At 43.4% G+C, this 21,176-nt stretch overlaps 1 protein-coding gene across 1 annotated transcript in view; it reads right to left on the bottom strand.

The window, feature by feature from the left end:
- Positions 1-21,176, bottom strand: part of LOC134413411 (histone deacetylase 5-like) — a 168,745-nt gene that overhangs the window by 87,267 nt on the left and 60,302 nt on the right. The window contains exons 8-9 of the mRNA XM_063147590.1: positions 15,960-16,079; positions 15,537-15,634 (exon numbers count right to left, since the gene is read on the bottom strand). Coding sequence (XP_063003660.1) covers positions 15,537-15,634; positions 15,960-16,079 — 218 coding nt within the window. The remainder of the gene's footprint in view (positions 1-15,536; positions 15,635-15,959; positions 16,080-21,176) is intronic.

The following is a 21,176-nucleotide window of genomic DNA, read 5'->3' as shown; positions in this document are numbered from 1 at the left end:
CTGTCCCGGCTGCTGCTTCCCTCTTCCCCACAAGTAGCGGGGGCCATCTGAGGGAAGGAGCCAGGAAGGGAAGAGTCCAGGGCCATTGGGGTGGGGTGGGGTGGGGTGGAGTGGGGAGCAGGGTCAGAGCTTCTTCTTTTTTTTTACTTACTTACTTTTCTGCTGAAGTGCAGGTGCACTCCAGCTCCTGTATTCTTAAAAAAAATGGTGGGTGCAATGTCCTCCTTCCTCCCTGGACGTAACACACCATGTGTGAATGCAGGGGGAGGATCTTGCTATCAGCATATCATGAGATCCTCCCCCCTCCCTCCCGGAGGACCTAAGAGCTCTGTGCCCCATGCCCGGCTCCCCGCAGTTACTCGTTAGGAGATGGGACAACCCACGATGCCTGGCCACACATTCTGCGGTCTTGGGATCATCCCGAGAGCGCCAAAAAAAAAAAAAAAACCTGCAAAGAAAGGGTAGACCCACTATCAACTACTGAGGGTTTTTTTTAATCATCTGCACATTTGTAATAATTTGATTTTACCATTTTCAGAAGGATTAGGAACACTTATCAAAAAGTCAGATAGGTTTTCTTTCTTTCTTTTTGACCTAGAAGCTAGGTGTTGAAACATACTGTTTGTGACTTGGCTCACATGAGGTATGAGGCACGTGTTTATGCTCATCTCTCTTGCCTGCCCCCAATGCAGCCATGTCAGTTAAAGAAATTGCACATCCAAAAGAAAGTTGCATCACACTAATTAATTTCTGTAATGAAAAGGTTTCATTCTGGAGCTCCAGTGGATTAAATGAGCTTCATCTGCTGTTTTAAAAAGCTAGTTTCAGGGGGAGTAGCAATGGGAGTTAAAGGTGTTTTGGTGAGAAGAAGTTGGAGTTCCCAAATAAAAAAGGAAAGGAAAAGGGCTTGTGTGTCACAAAATAAAAGCAGGGTTGCTGGTTTAGTTTTATTGTAAACTTTGAAGTATAACAAGCCATTCAGAAGACCTCGAGGTGTTGCATTCCGGATAAAACTCTTCTCCTCCCACCACCCTTTTTTCCATTCCTCCCTCCAAAAAAAAAAAAAAAATCTTCAGTCCCTTGGATATTGACAGAAAAAGATGCCAAAAATTAAGGCACGTGTGCAATAGTGTGTAACAACCCATACTGCCAAAATATTCCAAGAGACCAGACTTTGCTCAGCAGAATGAAATAAACCAAAAAAATATTGTGGAAGTGCCACATAAATCCTTCGGCTTTTCTGGGACAATTTATTCCATCAGGGTCCCCTTTCAAGGTTTCTCGCCATTTCCTATAAAGCAGCTGGGGCTTTTCATGGCTGCAGACAAGCTGCGAGAGGGGACCGTCCTCCGAAGTGGAGGGAAAAGAGCAAGAGATAATTTTTCAGCGTCTAACATTTCTTGCATCATAGCACACTGTAACGCCAACCCTTTGGGCAAGTCGTATTTTTTAAAAAAATAAGAAACGGTGACATGACAAAACCTCTTTCAAGTAAATCACACACATGTAACGGGGATGGTGTGCGAGGCAAGTCAGCCCAGAGATCGTACATTTATCTCCTCATCACTTTTCCACCCTGATTACACCATATGAGAACAAACTTGGAAACAAGGACAAGCTTGGAGAGAATGACTGTGGAGCTCTGGGAAATGTATTCTGGCAATCCTTGAGTTCTGTTCATTTTCAAACACAGTATGCAGCTCTCTTGCAGTTCCTTTTCTTTTCTTTTTTTCAGTCTATGCTTTGTGGCTTGCTGTTGTCACTCGTACCCTGAAGACACCAAGCTATTGTATTTTATATTATGGTTTTATACTGTTGTTTTATACTTTGAATGTTTTTAATTTTTGTGAACCGCCCAGAGAGATCCGGCTATTGGGTGGTATAGAAATGTAATAAATAAATAAATAAATAAATAAATAAATAAATAAATTCTCTTTCTCAGACATCATATTTAAAATTCCTCCCATTTTACTTTTGTATAACATTTTGTTCTCTACCTGTAGAACTCATTCTTTACTGCTTAAGTTGAAAAACAAAATAGCAGCTCTCCCCATTCCATACACAGAAGCAGACCAGAGTGGTAGTTAGGGTGACCATATGAAAAGGAGGACAGGGCTCCCGCATCTTTAACAGTTGTATAGAAAAGGGAATTTCAGCAGGCAGCACTTGGTGAAATTCCCTCTTCTCACAACAGTTAAAGCTGAAAGAGCTATACTAGTGTGACAAAAGGGGGCAGAGCTCCTGCAGCTATAACTGTTGTGATGAAGAAGGAATTTCACCAGGTGCTTCATGCATACAATTGACACCTGCTGAAATTCCCTTTTCTGTTCAACTTTAAAGATACAGGACCCCGGTCCTTCTTTTCATATGGTCACCCTAGAGATAGTTGTATTGTGCTTCAACACTGGCAAAAGGACAAGATCTTCCACTACATCTGAGGGCAGCAAGCTAGCTTAGGGGCTACAGGGCACTCTGCACAGCACAAACAGCTCAGTCCTCCAACACCTTACCACCATTTCTTGCCCCACCGCATCTATGGCCTGAGGTGGCTGCCTCAGTCTGCCAAATGGTAGGGCTAGTGCAGCATTTTTGCCATCCCCGGGATGGCTCTTGGTGATTTTGGCACCATGTTTTTCATATGTTTATACACTTACTTTTGGCACAGGATCGCACCCGTGCCATTGCGCAATGTCTCATCTTTTTTTTTTTTTTTAAAAAAAACCCACAGCGTCAGAACATCCCTCTTGGATGATGCGCTGGCATTTAGATGCATGGGGACGATCCCAGAAGCAGGTAAGCACAGAATCCTCCCCCCACCCACCCACATCCTGGAAGGCCTCTAGGTGTAGATGAGGCCCGACAACAGTGGTTGTGAAGAGGTGGAGGAGCAGATGTCACCACCTAATTGCTCACTGGCTTTCTTCCTGTCAAGCAAGTAAGTGTTAGCAAGGATGAGACAGGAGTAGGAGCAATAGCAACTGGTGATAATAACTGTTAAAGATGCTGGAGCCCTGTCCTCCTTTTCATATGGTCACCCTAGACCATATGAAAAGGAGGGCAGGGCTCCTGTATCTTTAACAGTTGTATTGAAAAGGGAATTTCAGCAGGTGTCATTTGTATATGTGAGGAACCTGGTGAAATTTCCTCTTTATCACACCAGTTAAAGCTGCAATAAAACCTGCCCTCTTTTAAATCTGGTCACTCTAGTATAGCTCCTGCAGTTTTAACTGTTGTGATGAAGAGGAAATTTCACCAGATTTTCCATACACTGATTTCATTTCAACGCCAAATAAAAACATGGCTTTTTAACAAAGCCTTTGTTGGTTAAATTCACTAAGATGGCTCATTGTTTTAACTGCTTTTACTGCTTTTAAATTATATATTCTTTTAACTTGGTTCATGGTTTAATTTGTTTTTAACTGTACATATTTATTGTTTTATACTTTATGCTTTTATCTGTATGCCACTCTGAGATCTTAATGATATAGGGCAGGATGCAAATGTTTTAAATAAATAAATAAATACAAATGACACCTGCTGAAATTTCCTTCTCTTTGCAGCTGTTAAAGATACAGGAGCCCTGTCCTCCTTTTCATATGGTCACCCTAGATAATGGTGCTTAGAACATAGACTCACTGAGACAGGGCCCCCAGTGAGGGTGTCTTGCCCAAAGATCCTCGAAAACCTGGAACCTGCACTTATTTTGGACCAATTCTCAGTATTCTTGACCATTGGCCATGCTGGTTTGGGCTGAACATCTGGAGAACATCTGGAGAAAACCCTCATATGCACAACAGCCAGGTCTAGAAGCCAGGAAGGAGATCAAGCCTGACTCAGAAGCACTCAGGATAAACCAAAGGACAGCCTGAAAAGTCATTCTAGGCCACTGGGGGCAGTCAAACACAGATCCAAAGGTTCCCTAGCCACAGTGCTCCTCAACAGCCCAACACTTCTGTGGTGTAACCATGGGCAAATCAAATCCTCATGATCTAGCCTTACTCCTCAATCTGTAAAATGGGAATAATTGTGGCAAGCCTTGTAGGATTGTTGTCAGACAGAGAAACATTATTATTATTATTATTATTATTATTATTATTATTACCCGCCTCTCCATTTTTATCGAGGCAGGGAACAACAATAAATGAAAAAATACATAAAACTGAATTAAAATATAATATACATTGTTAAAATCATCGTCATCATCATCATCATGTTTGCAAGATATGCTGCTCATTTTAAAAGTGCTATGAATAGATACACTAAAACAGCTAGATAAGTCAGCCTAATATATAGATATAGATATAGATATATAAGCTGACAAAAGCATTTTAACTACCATGCCATGAACAGCTAGAAACAAAAGCAAAGCAAAACCTCCTATGCCTCGAAAATGGAGAGGATCCATCAAAGTTGCCCTATTTGCTGCAAGATAGAAGCCTTAAAGACAACTACAAAGTCAGGAATAATCTTGGGTCTTGAGCTCCTAAATAGCCCTTAGGATGCTCCTGCTGGAGCCTTTACTTATGAGCTCCCTGCTGACTGTGAACTAGCAGGTCTGGATCTTTTATCTCACACAGCAGAAGGTCGTGGTTGTAAAACTTGCACTCAGCTTCAGTTCCCTCCACTGGCAACCTACTCAAGGGTATTCTGTTACATATACAAGAAAATGGGCTCTTTTGGAGGCCTGTACCAGGGTGAAACAATTCATAGGAGGGGGTGGGGAATCACAGAACAAAACATGGCAGGCTTTACATGGCAAATAATATGTGCTTAATCTGAAGCTCCTCAGTGCATATAATGCTCCAACATTTGGTAAAAAGGTGCTGAGCCACTTACTTAAATGTTGGGAGACATCAGCATCTCATGGCCTGATGGTGACAAGAGATGTTGAAGATAGATTTACATCTATTCCAAACTGCTCCTCAGAGCTGTAATTCTTAGATAACAGTGCTAATGACAACACGTTAAGCCACAGTAGTTAAACATTTTGAGCAAAATATTACGGCTTAGCGTGTCATGTAAAACATGACTTAGTGTGTCATGTGAACCATTCCTAACTGTGGTGGCTACATAACTACGGTTTAAGCAGGCTCACTAACCAGTTGCTGCAAAAGGGTTAGCAGCCTAACCATGGCTTAGCGTCTTGTCTGAACAAGTCCAGTGCTAGCAAACATTCAAAATGCTCCAGTTGGGAAGAGCAATTATCATTGCTTAGAATTGACAATCAGATATGATTGCAATAGTAGGAGCTCAGTAAAAAATGTATTCTGGTAGGTAATGAAGACTAGAATCTGAAAAGCCAGTAACTGTAAGAGCCAGAATAATAATTTATTTATTTATTTATTTACTTTATTACATTTATATACCACCTCCCAGCCAAAGCTCTCTGGGCGGTTTACAACAATTAAAAATAGTAAACATTAAAAGTACACAATTTTTTTAAAAAAACATAAAAACAGTATAAAAACAACAACAGTATCCATTTAAAATCAACAATTCTGGGGTCCATTAAAAACAAACTTAACGTTATTAAATGCTGCTTAAAATGCCTGGGAGAAGAGAAAGGTCTTGACCTGGCGCCGAAAAGATAACAACGTTGGCGCCAGGCGAGCCTTATCGGGAAGATCATTCCACAGTCGGGGGGCAACCACTGAGAAGGCCCTCTCCCTTGTTGCCATCCTCCGAGCTTCCCTTGGAGTAGGCACTCGGAGGAGGACCTTAGATGTTGAGCGCAGTGTACGGGTAGGTTCATGTCGGGAGAGGCGTTCCATCAGGTATTGTGGTTCCAAGCCATGTAGGGCTTTATAGGTTAAGACCAGCACCTTGAATTGGGCTTAGGAAACATATAGGCAGCCAATGCAAGCAGGCCAGAATCGGTGTTACATGCTCAAATCTCCCTGTTCCAGCTATCAATCTGCATTTTGCACAAGCTGCAGTTTCCGGACCATCTTCAAAGGCTGCCCCATGTAGAGGGCATTGCAGTAATCTAATTTGGAAGTTACCAAAGTATGGACAACTGAAGCTAGGTTATCCCTGTCCAGATAGGGGCGTAGCTGGGCCACCAACCGAAGTTGGTAGAAGGCACTCCGTGCCACCGAGGCCACCTGTGCCTCAAGTGACAAAGATGGTTCTAGGAGAACCCCCAAGCTACGAACCTGCTCCTTCAGGGGGAGTGCAACCCCATCCAGAACCGGTTGAACACCCCCCATCCGATCAGAGGAACCACCCACTAGCAGCATCTCAGTCTTGTCTGGATTGAGCTTCAGTTTATTAGCCCTCATCCAGTCCATTGTCGCAGCCAAGCACCGGTTCAGCACATCCACAGCCACACCTGATGAAGTTGAAAAGGAGCAGTAGAGCTGCGTGTCGTCAGCGTACTGATGACAGCGCACTCCAAAACTCCGGATGACCGCACCCAACGGTTTCATGTACATGTTAAACAGCATGGGGGACAAGACCGACCCCTGTGGAACCCCATACCGAAGAGTCCACGGGGCCGAGCAATGTCCCCCAAGCACCACCTTCTGGAGCCGTCCTGCTAAGTAGGAGCGGAACCACTGCAATGCAGTGCCCCCCACTCCCAGCTCAGCCAGACGTTCCAGAAGGATACCATGGTCGATGGTATCGAAAGCCGCTGAGAGATCAAGGAGAATCAACAGAATCACACTCCCCCTGTCTTTCTCCTGACATAGGTCATCATACAGGGCGACCAAGGCTGTTTCCGTGCCAAAACCAGGTCTGAAACCCGACTGAAATGGATCCAGATAATCAGTCTCATCCAAAAGTGTCTGGAGCTGTCCCGCCACCACCTGCTCAAGGACCTTGCCCAGGAATGGAACATTTGCTACCGGCCTGTAATTACTAAGATTTTCCGGGTCTAAGGAAGTTTTCTTCAGGAGTGGCCTCACTACCGCCTCTTTCAGACGGTCTGGGACCACTCCCTCTCGTAGAGAGGCATTAATCACCTCCTTGGCCCAGCTGGCTGTTCCATCCCTACTAGCTTTTATTAGCCAAGAGGGGCAAGGATCCAGTACATAGGTGGTTGCGCGGACCTGTCCAAGCACCTTGTCCACATCCTCCAAAAAATAATATTTTTTCAACTGACCCCACACCAAATCTACCAAGTCTCCATTCATGTCCCATCAGATTCTTCCAGGGTTTGTCCCTGACCCATCAGACCCTGCTTCTGATGCCCCTGACCTAGTATCTTTATCCATGAACTGCCAGACTGTGCCCAGCCCTGGCAGTGAGCATCCAAGCACACCTGCTTTAAAAGGGGGTTGGATAAATTCCTGGAGGCAAAGGCTATCAATGGCTACTAGCCCTGATGGTTGTGTGCTATCTCCAGTATTCGAGGCAATAAGCCTGTGTGCACCAGTTGCTGGGGAACACGGGTGGGAGGGTGCTGTTGCACCATGTCCTGCTTGTACAATCCCTGGCCGATGGCTGGTTGGCCACTGTGTGAACAGAGTGCTGCACTAGATGACCCTTGGTCTGATCCAGCAGGGCACTTCATATGTTCTTATGCTTGAATACTTGTGAGCAAGATCGTCTGTGCTCACCTTGACCTTGCCAGCCACTTCTACTGTTGCCACCTTCTCCCTCCCTTTTGGGTCCTGTAAAAGGTAACCAATGACAGCCAGCTCTCCCAAGCACCGGAACTACCTAGGGTGGCCATATGAAAGGGAGGACAGGGCTCCTGTAACTTTGACAGTTGTGTTGAAAAGGGAATTTCAGCAGGTGTCATTTGTATGCATATAGCACCTGGTGAAATTCCCTCTTCATCACAACAGTTAAAGCTGCATGAACCCTCTCCTCTTTTTATCTGGTTACTCTAGTATAGCTTCTGCAGTTTTAACTGTTGTGATGAAGCGGGAATTCCACCAGGGGCTGCATGCATACAAATGACGCCTGCTGAAATTCCCTTTTCTATACAATTGTTAAAGATACAGGAGCCCCATTCTCCTTTCCAGATGGTCACCCTAGAACTACCAGATAAGGATTCCCTTGTGGGAAAATGGCATGACTGGCATCATTTCCAACTTGCAGTGCATGCTCACAAAAGCACAACATATTTTTTTTCAGGTACTTGTATGGGATAGCTGTGCATCCCTGTGACCCATAATACCACCGAGCTCCTTCTCTCAGCTGCCAACTGCCACACTACCTTGACCTACCTTTGAGAGCCAACCTTTGCAACTCTCATTGCTATTTGGCTTGGAAAGAACAATTATTTCTTTACTCCTTTAAAAGGGACAAAGTTCTCATTTTCTTTAGTTGAGGGAGCTTGAGGCAAGAGACATCTCTTGCATTCATTTTGTTGTGTTTCTTTTGTGCATTTAAAGGGTTTAAATGTAGGGCTGGGTGAAGCCCACTAAAGGAATTCCATTGGTAATTCTTGTTTTCCTGCCTCCCCCAGACAGATTTATGCGGAAAATCCATTGCCCAGAGCAAAATTCCATTTGGGTCTCCATCCTTCACTGCTTTTTCAATTGTTCTTTCTAATTCCATCCTGCAGATATTTTTCAGCACGTGCATTTTTGCTCACAGTCTCACTGGGCCTATTCTGACATAACTCTACGCCCTTGACATAGCATTACAAGAAGGAGCGGGCAGGAGTCCAGGCACAGGCACTCTGTCCTCTCCCTCTTCCCCTGGGCATTAGCACCTCAAGCTAGATACCCATTCATGAGAATGTTTATATATTTATGCAGCTTTAAGGCTACCAAACCCATGTCACATTGGAGCTATTCAGACTTAGGAATGGGTGACAAATTCATTGGGTGACATTACTCAGTTTGCACCACCTGGAAACTGAATGCGTACCTGAACTCAATTTGAGGTTGGAAATCCATAGATTCCTGAGTTTATGATGGATTCTGCAACACAAAAATGTGTTCGACAACATGTGCACATTTGAAACATGTGCAAGGAAAATGTGTACATTTCTAAAATGTGCACAAACACTTTAGTCAACGGGTGCCTGTGTACAAAATTGTTTACATTTGAAAAATGAATGCAAAAATTGTGCATGTTTTGAAGAAAAACACACACATATGAATGTCTGTGTGAGGAAAGAAAGCTTCTATAAAACTGGGACAGAATGAGATCAATGGTGGAAAACTGAGAACCTGAATGAGATCAAGCTTGATTTGAAATCACCCATCCCTATTCAGATGTGATTTTCACCAAATCCTTCATATATTTAGATTAAAAAAAAACCTGATCTCCTATAAGTAAGTTTTGAGCATCTACAATCAAAGCAAACTTTCTGCTTCTTTGCTTGCACAATATCCCATGTGTAATTTGGGATCTGTACCGTAACTTGACAAGCCAGTGAATTCTCTGCTCTACACTTAAAGTACATGTGCATTACCATTGGAGATGTTATGGGAGTATATATGGCTCCTGAAGTAAAATGAAGGCATAGTAACCATGGGCCAGGTGGTGCAGCAGAAGCCCAGGCAGGGTGGGAGAGTCTTGGTTTGCTCCTGTCCAAAGGCATTCAATTCAAAAGAGAGAGAGGGCCTTTTCAGTGGTGGCATTCTATCTGTGGAATGTTCTCCCCTGTATGCCTACATTAAAGTTTTTTCCCCAGTATCAGGTAAAGACTTTTTTTATTATTCTCCCAGACATTTTAAGAACTGTTCTTAGTGCTTTTAGTACTCCATCATGCTGCTGGTTTTAATCTGGTTTTACGATGTTGTAATTGTTTAATTCTTTGCTGCTGGTTTTCTTTCAGTTTTATTCTGTCCTGTTTTTGTTTTTATTTTGTTAATGTTTCTAAAGTTTTTCAAAAAATGTTTAATGTATTATACACCACCCAGAGAACTGCAGTTGCTGGCAGTTTAAAAGTATAGTAAATAATACACTGAAAGGAAGGGAAATTAAAAGCATCTAGAGAAAACAAAACAGATAGTTTCCTTTACCGCAAGTGAACTTTCTCAGCATCAGAAACAGTATGTTGAGCTGAAATTTCTCAGAATACATTTTTTTTCTGAGAACATTTCTGAGAATTCTTTTTCTCTTCTTCCCTTGAAAAATAAGGCAACGTTGCAGAAATTTCTCCAAATATTCTCCACCATAGTCCCCCCCCCCCACTGCAGCGGTCACCATTCCCCCCGCCCTACATGCCTCAGAATGATGCCAGGTCCAGGACATTGTGGAAGATGCAAAATGACAACCAGGCTGCCAACACAGCTGCTATTGCTACTCACAGTGGCATAACAAAACAACAACTCAAACCTTAAGAAAACAAAAGAAGTTGTGCTATTCATGCTGCTAATGGCGAGCACCATTCCTGAGAAACTGTTGGGTGGTTTCTCCTTTCCCTGGAGAAATTTAGTGAAATACCCCGCCACCGCCACCATTTCTCTGCCCACAGATAGCTGAACACAGAAGGCCCCCAAGGTTCCTTAAATCTAAATGGATGGTTTATTTTGGAGAATATATTCATTAGCTGACACCTGTTATAAATTACCTGCTCCTTCAGATTACATATCATTAGTCCAGCCTTCCTCCAACCTGGTGCTGTCCAGATGTGTTAGGGTGCAACTCCCACCATAAGTGTTGACTATGCTGGCTGGGGATAATGGGACTTGAAATTCAACTCATTTGGAGGACACCAAGTTGGGAAAGGCTATAATATATATATATATATATATATATATATATATATATATATATATATATATATATATTCTGATAGGAATGTGGTGGAACTAATAACTACACTCGGTGTGTTTGCTTCAGCCTAACACTTTTAATATTACATCCTTATTCACTGACTGAGGTTGACTGTGAACCAAGCATTTAGGAGGTGAGGGAAGCTGAACTCCAGCACCAAACCCTTGAGCCAAGTAAACACCCTATCTTTGTGAGTGTGCAAGCTCTGCAAAGACCTTGGCAAAGGATTAATGAAAGCATTAGATGAAGTACCATTTGAGGCTTACCAGCTTTGACAACATACCTTTAAGTAATTGAATATTTGACTAGGTGTTTGCCACGATAGGCAAATGCTGTATATAAAATCAAAACCCATTTCACAGAAACAGTGCAAGACTGTGATTTTATACTATTTCTGTGTTTGGTATTAAGCTTCGATTTCAGGTGTGTTATGTCTGAATTACAAAACCATCTCAACACTGTGTATTCATGGACCACCCAAGAGTGATAGGGTGGAGGCCATGTGGAAAGAAAGTTTTATAGATGTTGTGGTATATTTGCAGTGCAGCAAAGGTATGCACTAGATATAACATTTGAAATTATAAGTTTTGACAGTGGTCCGAGCAGAAATTAGTGGTTTCATTGTCAGTCTGGAAAGTCTTGAACTGTAGCCTTTACAAACGTAACCTGACATTCTTGACCAAACTCCAACAGCTTGTCCAGCCCTGGCACGCATGATTTCATCAAGCGCTTTCACTGTAGTTGTTAGGTCAAAACCAGAGCTGCGCAGCTGCAGTAGTAGAAAATTGGGCTCAAAAGACAAGACCAGATTTGGAACCCTATGGTACACATCATTTGTGTTCTTTTTCCACGCCTAATAGTATAAAGCCACACATCAGTGATCCTATGGGATCTTTTCATGCGAGCTGCAATGTTGAGTTGATTAATTGAGTAGGCTATGACAGCAACTGCCAGCTACAATTTTTAGTTGATGTCAAAAGGGCTGCTTGTGTGAGATGGCTTCTTTGCCATTAGCCAGTCCCTGAATCCAAACAGCATTTTTTTTTTGCCCAGAGGGGAAGGGAAGAGTTCAGAAGAAATATGTCATCAAACTCCAGGAACCAGAGTGACTGCCATAAACATTTCTAGTTATGCCTAATATATTGTATTTTTTGGTGAATTTACATGGTAATCCACTTTGGGAGCCAATCATGGCTGAAAAGCTGAAAATACAGTGAACAAACAAAGGGCATGTCTACACCATAAGTTTATCCCAGGGCCATCCCTAGATTGACCTTGTACATCATTTGGATGCACAGGGGATCCCGGGGGCAAGCAGGGATGACCCCTCCATTTTCCCGGGATAACTGAGACCTTGATTATCCCAATTTTGCCATGGTCCCAGGACCATACCAAGGACCATGGGTGGTGTAGCGCCCGATTCCTGCTTCTCCCTTCCTCCCCACAAGTACCGGGGCTCTTAAAATGGGCACAGAGCTGCACGGGGTCAGTCTGTGCCCAATGGGGGTGGGTGGGGGGAACAGTTTAAAGGTGTTTTTTTTTAAAAAAAAAAAACTTACATGTGCTGGAGCACAATTGCACTCCATTTCCATTCCAGGGGAAAATGGCGGCCACAACATCCCTCTTCCCTTCCAGGATGTCGCACAGCCGTCAAGATGCTGGGGGAGGATTGCGGAAGCAGGTAAGTCTATCCTACCCCATCCCTCCCTCTACACCAGCGGTTCTCAACCTGTGGGTCACGACCCCTTTGGGGGTCGAATGACCCTTTCACAGGGGTCGCCTAAGACCATCGGAAAACACATATTTCCGATGGTCTTAGGAACCGAGACACCCCTCCTCTATCCGTCTCCAGGAGGGTCCGCCCACATGCAGATACGCCCACATACAAGTGCCCGGCGTGATGACATTTATTTGTAATTAGAAATAAATATTTCACAATATATAATTACATATTGTTTTTGTGATTAATCACTATGCTTTAATTATGTTCAATTTGTAACAATGAAAATACATCCTGCGTATCAGATATTTACATTACGATTCATAACAGTAGCAAAATTACAGTTATGAAGTAGCAACGAAAATAATTTTATGGTTGGGGTTCACCACAACATGAGGAACTGTATTAAAGGGTCACGGCATTAGGAAGGTTGAGAACCACTGCTCTACACCCTTAGGTGTAGACATGCCCAAAGGCTTGTAGCCAGGATCAGCCTTCCATTGACAGAAGGTGCCTCTACCTGATTCTTGAGGAACCCCTCTTCCCCATCACACCTCTGCTTGCCCCATCCAGCAGGGTCACCTGCCCCACTGTGTAGCATTTTCAGGAGATTAGAGGGGCTGTTATGGGGAGGAGAGGGCAGGGAAGTCCACTTCCACCAGCAATTTCCAGTTGCAAATGCCTAAATCCTATTCCAGCCCAATAGATTTCAAATCTTGCCATTGACTAAAGTGGCACCAGTTCACCGGATGATAGCTTTATAAAACAGTTGCTAATTCTTTTTAATATAAGAAGTTACAAACAGCTGATAGGCACCATTTTAGAACAGGCATCCCTTACACTTTTCTCTGTAGTGCCTCTTTTAGGATGGTATCTGCAGAAGCACTTTCATTAGAAAACAAGGGAAATCATTTATAAACAAGGGAAAGATGCTTTTGTCTTCATCTGATTGTTTATTTGTATGCAAGCTATGAACATATAATCAGTTAATTCATGTACTGATTGGCTAAAACCCATGTGATTAATCATCTAAGATTTCTTTAACTGGCAAAAACTCTACTTTTCACATATTTAGCTCCTGGCTCAATACATGTTCATTTATTGACCACAATCCATATGTTCTCCTTTAATACAGCCCTTCTGTTGTGGGAAGACCTCATTATCTGCGCACTGAATAAAGCAATATTTCGATTGGGAAAAACTCTTTCGTTCTGAATGTGACTACTGTGTGGAATGTGGTGGCACTCATCTGTTACACGTGGAAGAAATATTTGCTCTGTGGTATTTTGCAATGCATAAAATTGAAGCTCAGTTTTAGCGACTGTGCTGAAAGGCCCTTAGAACTCATGAGCCAGAAAAGTAAATGATTAGAGGTGGGGGTGTCGGCCATATTAGTTTACTGCAGCAAAAAGAACAAAATCTGGGGCCACTTTAAAGATTAAAGGTGCATGTTTAGGCAGAAAAAAGTCTTACGATGTCCAACATTCCCCAGCCAGACATACTTGGACTGCTTGGAATTATAGGACTTTTCCCATCTCAACATGCATAGGATTGCACCTTTCTTGTGGCTTAAGCTTCTGTGGGCCCAAACCCACATAATCCGATGCATGGATTTTGGTAGGACTTTTATCCAACTCAGAAGTATATTAGACAAAATCTCTCTTCACAAGTTAGGCTCCATGAGTAGGCTAAACATGTGAAGGAAGACCACATGGGAAGGAAGACCACATGGGAAGGAAGACCACTCCCGCAATCTCCTGTGTGACTGGCCATATTGAGTGTAGCTGTCTGAAAAGGGTAACTCATACATGTACAGTTGCACATGCATAGGATCAACACACAGATGTTGAGGGGCAGGCCAGCACAATGCATGATGTCATGGGTAGGGCTGGCAGCCGCAGTCCTGCCCTGCCCCCACATGCTTCACTTATGCAGAGGGGCTAACTTGTGAAGACCGTGAAAGCATATCTTGGCCTATATTTTTAAAAGCCCCAATCTTTAACATTACATGGAAGATAGTGCCATTGAAAGCAGAGAGACTTAGGCCTTAGCTAGACCAGCCTTTATCCTGGGGTGAACTCCAGGATCGTCCCTGTGCATCCAGATGACGCACAGGGGATCCTGGGATCAGGGAGGGATCATCCCTCCCTGGCCCCAGGATACAGTCCTACACTTTGAGCCTGCTTTTTTTGCAGTCCAGGGCTGAGCCCGGGACCGCGGAAGGTGTGACCTATTGCTGTGGCTTGAGCCAGGCTCTGCGCAATTACTCGCGCGGAGCTGGGAGGAGCACTGCGCCCATCAGGGATAGGTTGTGGGGAGTGGGAAAATCAATTTAAAAAAACAAAACAAAAAAACACCCTTACCTTTCCGCTCAAGTGCTCGTGTGCTGCTGGCCCTTTAAGAAAATAAAATGGCGGGCGCGACACCTCTCTTCTTGAGGTCGTTGCGCCTTGAGTGTAAACGAGGGTGCGATCTCGCGTTATTCACAATGTGAGGTCTCCCCTCCTCTCCCCCGGACTTTACTGTAGATCTAGTTAAGGCCTTACTTTCACAGAACTTTGTTCAGGGGTGGGAGGAGCGGGCAGTTAGCTTGAAGCTCCGAGAACATTTACATGAATGCAAGTTACAGGGAAATCAATGGTACCCAAAATAAATTGTATTCATTGTATTCTTTGGATTTGAGAAAGTGTTTTACGGCGCAATCCTATGCATCTTTAAGCAGAAAAAAAATCCTACAACTCCCAGCATTCCTCAACCAGCCATGCCGGCTGGGGAATGCTGGGAGTTGTAGGGCCTTTTTTGTCTCTAAACATGCATAGGATCTTGCCCTTATTCCATTTACAAGCTGAAAAAGTATTCAACAATCTGAAGTTTCTTCATCTCTACTTCAGGCATTGAATGAACTTTTTTTTTTCTTGTGGGTGGCCAGTAATATTAACATTGACTCTTTATTAAAATCAGTGAAGTCTTCAAACACTACATAACAAGAGGTCTTTTTTTTTTTTTTTTACTTTAAGCCAGTTTCACCATGGGTCATTTTTATGACTTTCAAGACTGCTGCAGTTCTAATTCTTGTAGGTTTCAGGCTGTTACTTCTGTTTGGCATTTTCAGAAGGAAACAATAACCAACCTGTATGCTGTGAGGTACTCTACATCTCCCATGGGGGGATCCAGGCCACCTGTCCAAGCAATATTTATATTATAACCTTCACCAGGGCCACTTCCAACCTAAAAGGAGCAGGAAAGGAGGGGGGAAGTGCCAGAGGGAGGGTGGAGAGGAAAGGCAGGGAGTGAATCAAAATAAGAAAACATACAAAAATGTCCTTTTGAAACAAACATCAAACAGTGCGTCAAATCAACCCAGCCCTGCTTGACAAGCGCTGTTCTGGGTTATGCACTTGTTCTACCCTGGTCCCCAGGTCCCAGTGGACTATTTGGTAATCTAGTGCAATTTAAAGCACCAGTGGAGGATGAGAAAATTAGGGGTAATCATGCAATGCAATTACCTGAAAAGATACAAATAAAAATGGGGCTCTAAAGAAATAAACCCAACCTCATTTGGGGCTCCGCTTCCAGGGAAGAAGTTGCCTTCATCATAACGATGGAGGGAGACGTACAGGATGCTGGGGTCAGCATAAAAAGCCTGCTGTGTACCGTTGCCATGGTGAACATCCTACAGGGGAAAGAAAACAGATGACAAATGCAATCATGTCCAAGCCAAGAGCCCCTTTTGCTTTCTCTTCTTCTCTTTTCCCCCTCTCCCTCTCTTTGTCTCTCCCTCCTTCTTTCCTTCCTTCCTTTTCTCCCCTCCCCCTCTTTCCACCCACCCTCCACCACCCCAAACTTCCTGAACTTTCAGGCAAATTACTCTTTAATACACTCATTTTTTAAACTGGCTTCTAAAAATCAGGAAACCACAGTGAGCATGCCCTTGAGACTCCAGATGAGCAGTCATTGAGAAATCCCAGTCCTTTTGTACAATTAGATATTATACACCGGCTCTTTGTACTCCTTGTCTCAGTGATGGAATCTAGCATCCTGTTTTATGGAGGAATTTTATGACTTATTAACTGCCAACAGTTCATAACCCCTCAGGCTTAATTAACTAGTCTCATTGGCCTTAAAAAAAAAAGATGAATGTTTAAAATACAAACTAGCATTTTGCAGAAGGAGCTATGGGCTACACAGCATTTTTGCCATTCTTGAAAGAACACTAAACTTTCGTGTATTCATTGATTTGCCAAATTCTACTATTGAGGTCAAAGGGTTTGCAACCAGCTGAGTAAATTGGCTTCCTTGAAACGTTCAGTTCAGTTAGCAGTCCCTCAGCAGCGAGATCCACATCAAAAGGGAACCCAGATGCAGAAAAGACTTCATACTTCATGTTCATAAAATCATGACGGCCGCAGTTGACGATATAAGAATATGATCTCATTAGCTTTGAGCGGCCTGATCCTCCAAAGGCCGCAAGTGCCATTCATCCTGTATGATATGTGCTGGCAGAGCACTCCAGTGAATGGCTGAGTTGCAAATCCTCTGGCAAAGGACAGCTGATGTGCCTAAAAGCTCTGCACGTTCCCCCAGTACTGCTACATACATGCTAATCATTAGCAGCAGCAATTTCTCCAGCACTTCTAAGCTGCAATGCTAAGCATGCTTTCTTTTGAAGTAATGCCCGTTGAAAATCCAGAAAATCTGTTTAGGGTTAGAACGTCAGTGTGCGAAACACTTTGCCAAGCCTCAAGCTGTTCATAGTCACAACAGCCTTGTGAGGGAAACCTCTATAAAACATGCTTCTCTGACAGGACCGGCACCAGGTTTGAAGGGACGTTGCACAAGGTGCCCTCTGGGTGCCCTCAGCACCACTCAGATTACCCCCTGCCCAGCCCCCGGCCCACAAGTAGGCATGAGTTTTCTTCAGTTTGAGTTTTGCTGAGAACTTACAAAAAATGGCAAATTTCTTCATAAGCAGAATGGAAAGAACTTGAACTTTTTTTAAACAAAAAATGAATGCAGGAGAAACAAAAACTGACAGACCCATCCATCCAGGTCTAGTGCTTTGAGCACATTGCTCTTAAAATCCCTACATATTTAACCATATTTGTGGTGCTGAATTAGGTTTCCCCTTCTTTTTTCTGACAGACTCCTGAACTTCAACAGCCTACATGGAAGGCAAGTGAAAACATGGTCCTATTGAACATAGCTTGTTCAGTTTTTTATAGACATGAGCTTAAGAAAAATTGGAAATTTCTTCATAAACAGGGTGGAAAGAACTTGGAAGGAAAAGGAAAGGAACCTCTTGCGCAAGCAATTGAGTCATTGCTGACTCCTAGAGGGACGCCTGCTTTCGCTGACGTTTTCATGGCAAACTTTGTAGCGGGGTGGTTTGCCATTGCCTTCCCCAGAACTTGACTTTTTCTTAAAAAAAAAAAAAAAAATCATATGTGAAAGATGTTGATACTGACAGATTTGTTCCTCTTAGGGATCCCCAACCATTTTGCCACTGTCCTCATTTCCCCAGATTGCCCTGGGTCTTGACATAATGTATTTTGGATGGCAAGGCAGAGAGGCCTTGGGGGTAATGAAGTTGGTAGCAGCTGCCTGGGCCAGCATTTCTCTTCACTGCACTGGACCATCAAAAAAGTTCATTTTTTAAAAGGTATGTCAATATCAGCCTTGGGCCATGTCTACACTGGCCTTTTTTCCCTGGGTCCTCCCTGGGTCCTCCCTGTGCATCCAAATGACACACAGGGATCCTGAGAGCAGGCAGAGATGACCCCTCCATTTTCCCAGGATAACCAAGACCTCTGTTATCCCAGATTTACCCATGACCATGGGACAATCCCGAGGACCATGGGTGGTGTGGTCACCTGTCCTGGCTTCCACCCTCCTCCCCTTGAGTAGCGTGGGTTAGCAGAGAGAAGGAGCCGGGCTGGGGGGAGTTCAGGGACATCGGGGGGGGGGAGCAAGGTCATCTTTTGCTATTTTTTACTCATGTTTCATTGGAGTGCAATTGCACTCCCAGCTGCTGCCTCTTTAAAAATTGGTGGACGCAATGGACATGACATCCCTATTCCCTTCCGGGACATCATGCTTCCATTTGGATGCCCAGGGAGGATCGCAGAAGCAGGTAAGTCCGTGATCCTCTCCCCTCCCTTCCTCTACACCCTTAGGTGTAGAAAAGACTTTGGTGAGTCCTCCAGACCTTTGGCCCTGCCATTTGCCCCATTGCAATGCAGGGCATGTTCTCTCAGTTTGCATGTTGAAATAAATAATTATTGTAGAGGTCATGAAAAACACAGGCCAGAAAAGGAAATTGCTAAACAAACAATGGATGCCCAATAACTTAATAGTCCAGATCAGCTCATACGAGCCTCTATAAACTTCTGTGACCATACATACTGTGACCACTACTTTAGTTAGAACACCTAATGGATTCAGCTAGCTGCCACAGATGTGCTTCACCCAACCTAAGTTCATGCCTCACCAACTCATTACCAGGGTCTTGCCTCACCTTACTTCCTGGATCATGCCACTCCATATAGCCCCACTTCTCCTTGAATTGGCAGGTAGCAGAGTTTCTGTGAGTCAGCAAGGACTAGAAGTGTGTCTGTGGAATGAGTGGAGCACATGTGGAATTTCAATGGTGTGTCAAATATATGTGTTATGTGCTCTGAAGCTGTCTTTTGAGCATGATGAACATGGAGAAGGCATGAAGATTTTGGCCACAGCTAGACGGGGTGATATCCCGAGGATCGTCCTGTGCATTCAAATGACACACAGGGCATCCCGGGAGCAGGGAGGGATGATCCCTCCCTTGCCCTGGGATATCACCCTACAGTTCTAGCCCACTTTTTCCACAGCCTCGGGATCGCAAGATCCTAACCCCTCTGTCGCGCTAGACCCGTAGGTCTAGCTGAGGCCTTGGATTGTGAAAGAGGTGAATCCTTACCCCTTTACCAAAGTCCTGGAAGGATTGAATGTCCTCTGGCTGAGACCCTTACTAATATACACATTGGTTTTGTGTGGGAGAGTGTTTGCTGCCCAGTAATCTCCAATGTGCTTAGAAAGAGGGGCTCAGCTACTTCATTCTATGATGATGTTTTCCTGTGCATGCTTTTAGTAGGAGATAGTCAGATCCACTTTGATGACCGTATTGGGATTAGTATGCCTTGCAGCAGTAGCAGGTGGTATCTACATGTGCAGGAATCTTTTCATGCTCATCTTTGGAACAGATGATTGATCGTCAGTTGACTTGGAGGGGTCCTAGTTCAAAAGATTGAGGAACACTGTCTCAAGTGTTTAAATTATAATGTGACAAGGAAGATCACATGCTGATCATCATATTGAAACTAGCCTTTTATTTCTACGGCTGTGCTGGGCAATAAAGACATACGCGATGCTCTAGATAATTTTCCAAAACTGAAGCGCAGAAGTATAACTTAATTAGTTTACTGAACAAGATAATTTTATTTCTTTTTTACAAATGACCGCTATCTATTTCACAAGGCCACACACCGAGTAAAGAAGGGAGTCAGTGACCTAGAATTCTTGGATGTCTCTCGCTTTCTTCCTCTTGATGTCATTAAATGCACTCAGCTCCAGTGGGGATATGGGTCTTCCAAAATAATGAAACTCAAGTATATCTATAGCTATCTATTCTCTACCCAATCTGAGGTTCAGTTTCAGTTATTTTCGGGTAATATAAAGCTGGAGTTACTCAGCAATCCTGTGGGATGTTTTATGAATCCATAATATTATTAGGCTATTATTGGTATGTTCAAATTAATGCTGAAATGGGATTATGTTATTTCATTAAGGAAAATAGCTCCTGGGAAAGTGAAACCGCAAAACCTATTTTAAGGATTTTAAAAATTCATGGTGAGCTCATTAGAATGTTCGGCAAAACCTGTTCCCAAGGAGCTGTAATGGCGGATTGTGCAGGTAATCATTGTAATATATCACAGTATGTCATTCAAAGATTTCCAGGTATAATGAAGTTGAATATAGTCCAGTTGCATTCATTATTGTGAGCTTGAATGTCACCAACTCTTTAAAATGTCAGTTCTTACAACTTAGGAGCAATGTTTAAGCCACATAGGCCATGAAAGTCTTTCAATAAAAGTAGGAGTTCAGTCGATATTAGGAAAAGGTATGGTAGATGCAAAAGGGCAATCTTTCAGAAAACAGGGCCAAGCCTGCTACCTGGGTGCTTGTTAAAAATACTGGTGTCTCAGAGGTAAAATAAAATTATCTAGGAGACACTCATGTCAAAAGCACACATTGGGTTAGAGCCAGACTTAGGGCTCATCTATACCAAGCAGGATATTCCACTATGAAAGTGGTATGAAAACGGTATATAAAAGACAGGATCCACACTACTGCTTTATAGTGGTACTGAAGTGCACTGACAACTGTTGGGGGCCATGACACATCTACACCAAGCAGGATATAACGCTATGAAAGCAGTATGAAAGCAGTATACGGTATGTGTCAATGGGCCCCAACAGTTGTCAGTGCACTTCAATACCACTATAAAGCAGTAGTGTGGCTCCTGCCTTTTATATACTGCTTTCATACCACTTTCATAGTGGAATATCCTGCTTGGTGTAGATGAACCTAAGGGCTGGATCAAACCCTTTAATTTTAATTTGTTTTGATTATCACTTCACAACCTCCCCATTACAGTAAATGCACATTACCACCATCCATGTTATGCTTTTCCTAGTTTAAATGTTACCACGACCACACATACATCTAACTAGTGCAG

The sequence above is a fragment of the Elgaria multicarinata genome, chromosome 1, assembly GCF_023053635.1.
Source record: "Elgaria multicarinata webbii isolate HBS135686 ecotype San Diego chromosome 1, rElgMul1.1.pri, whole genome shotgun sequence".
In the NCBI taxonomy this organism is placed as follows: domain Eukaryota; kingdom Metazoa; phylum Chordata; class Lepidosauria; order Squamata; family Anguidae; genus Elgaria; species Elgaria multicarinata.
The sequence above is the reverse complement of the archived record's forward strand: the minus strand, read 5'-3'. Positions and strand labels throughout refer to the sequence as shown.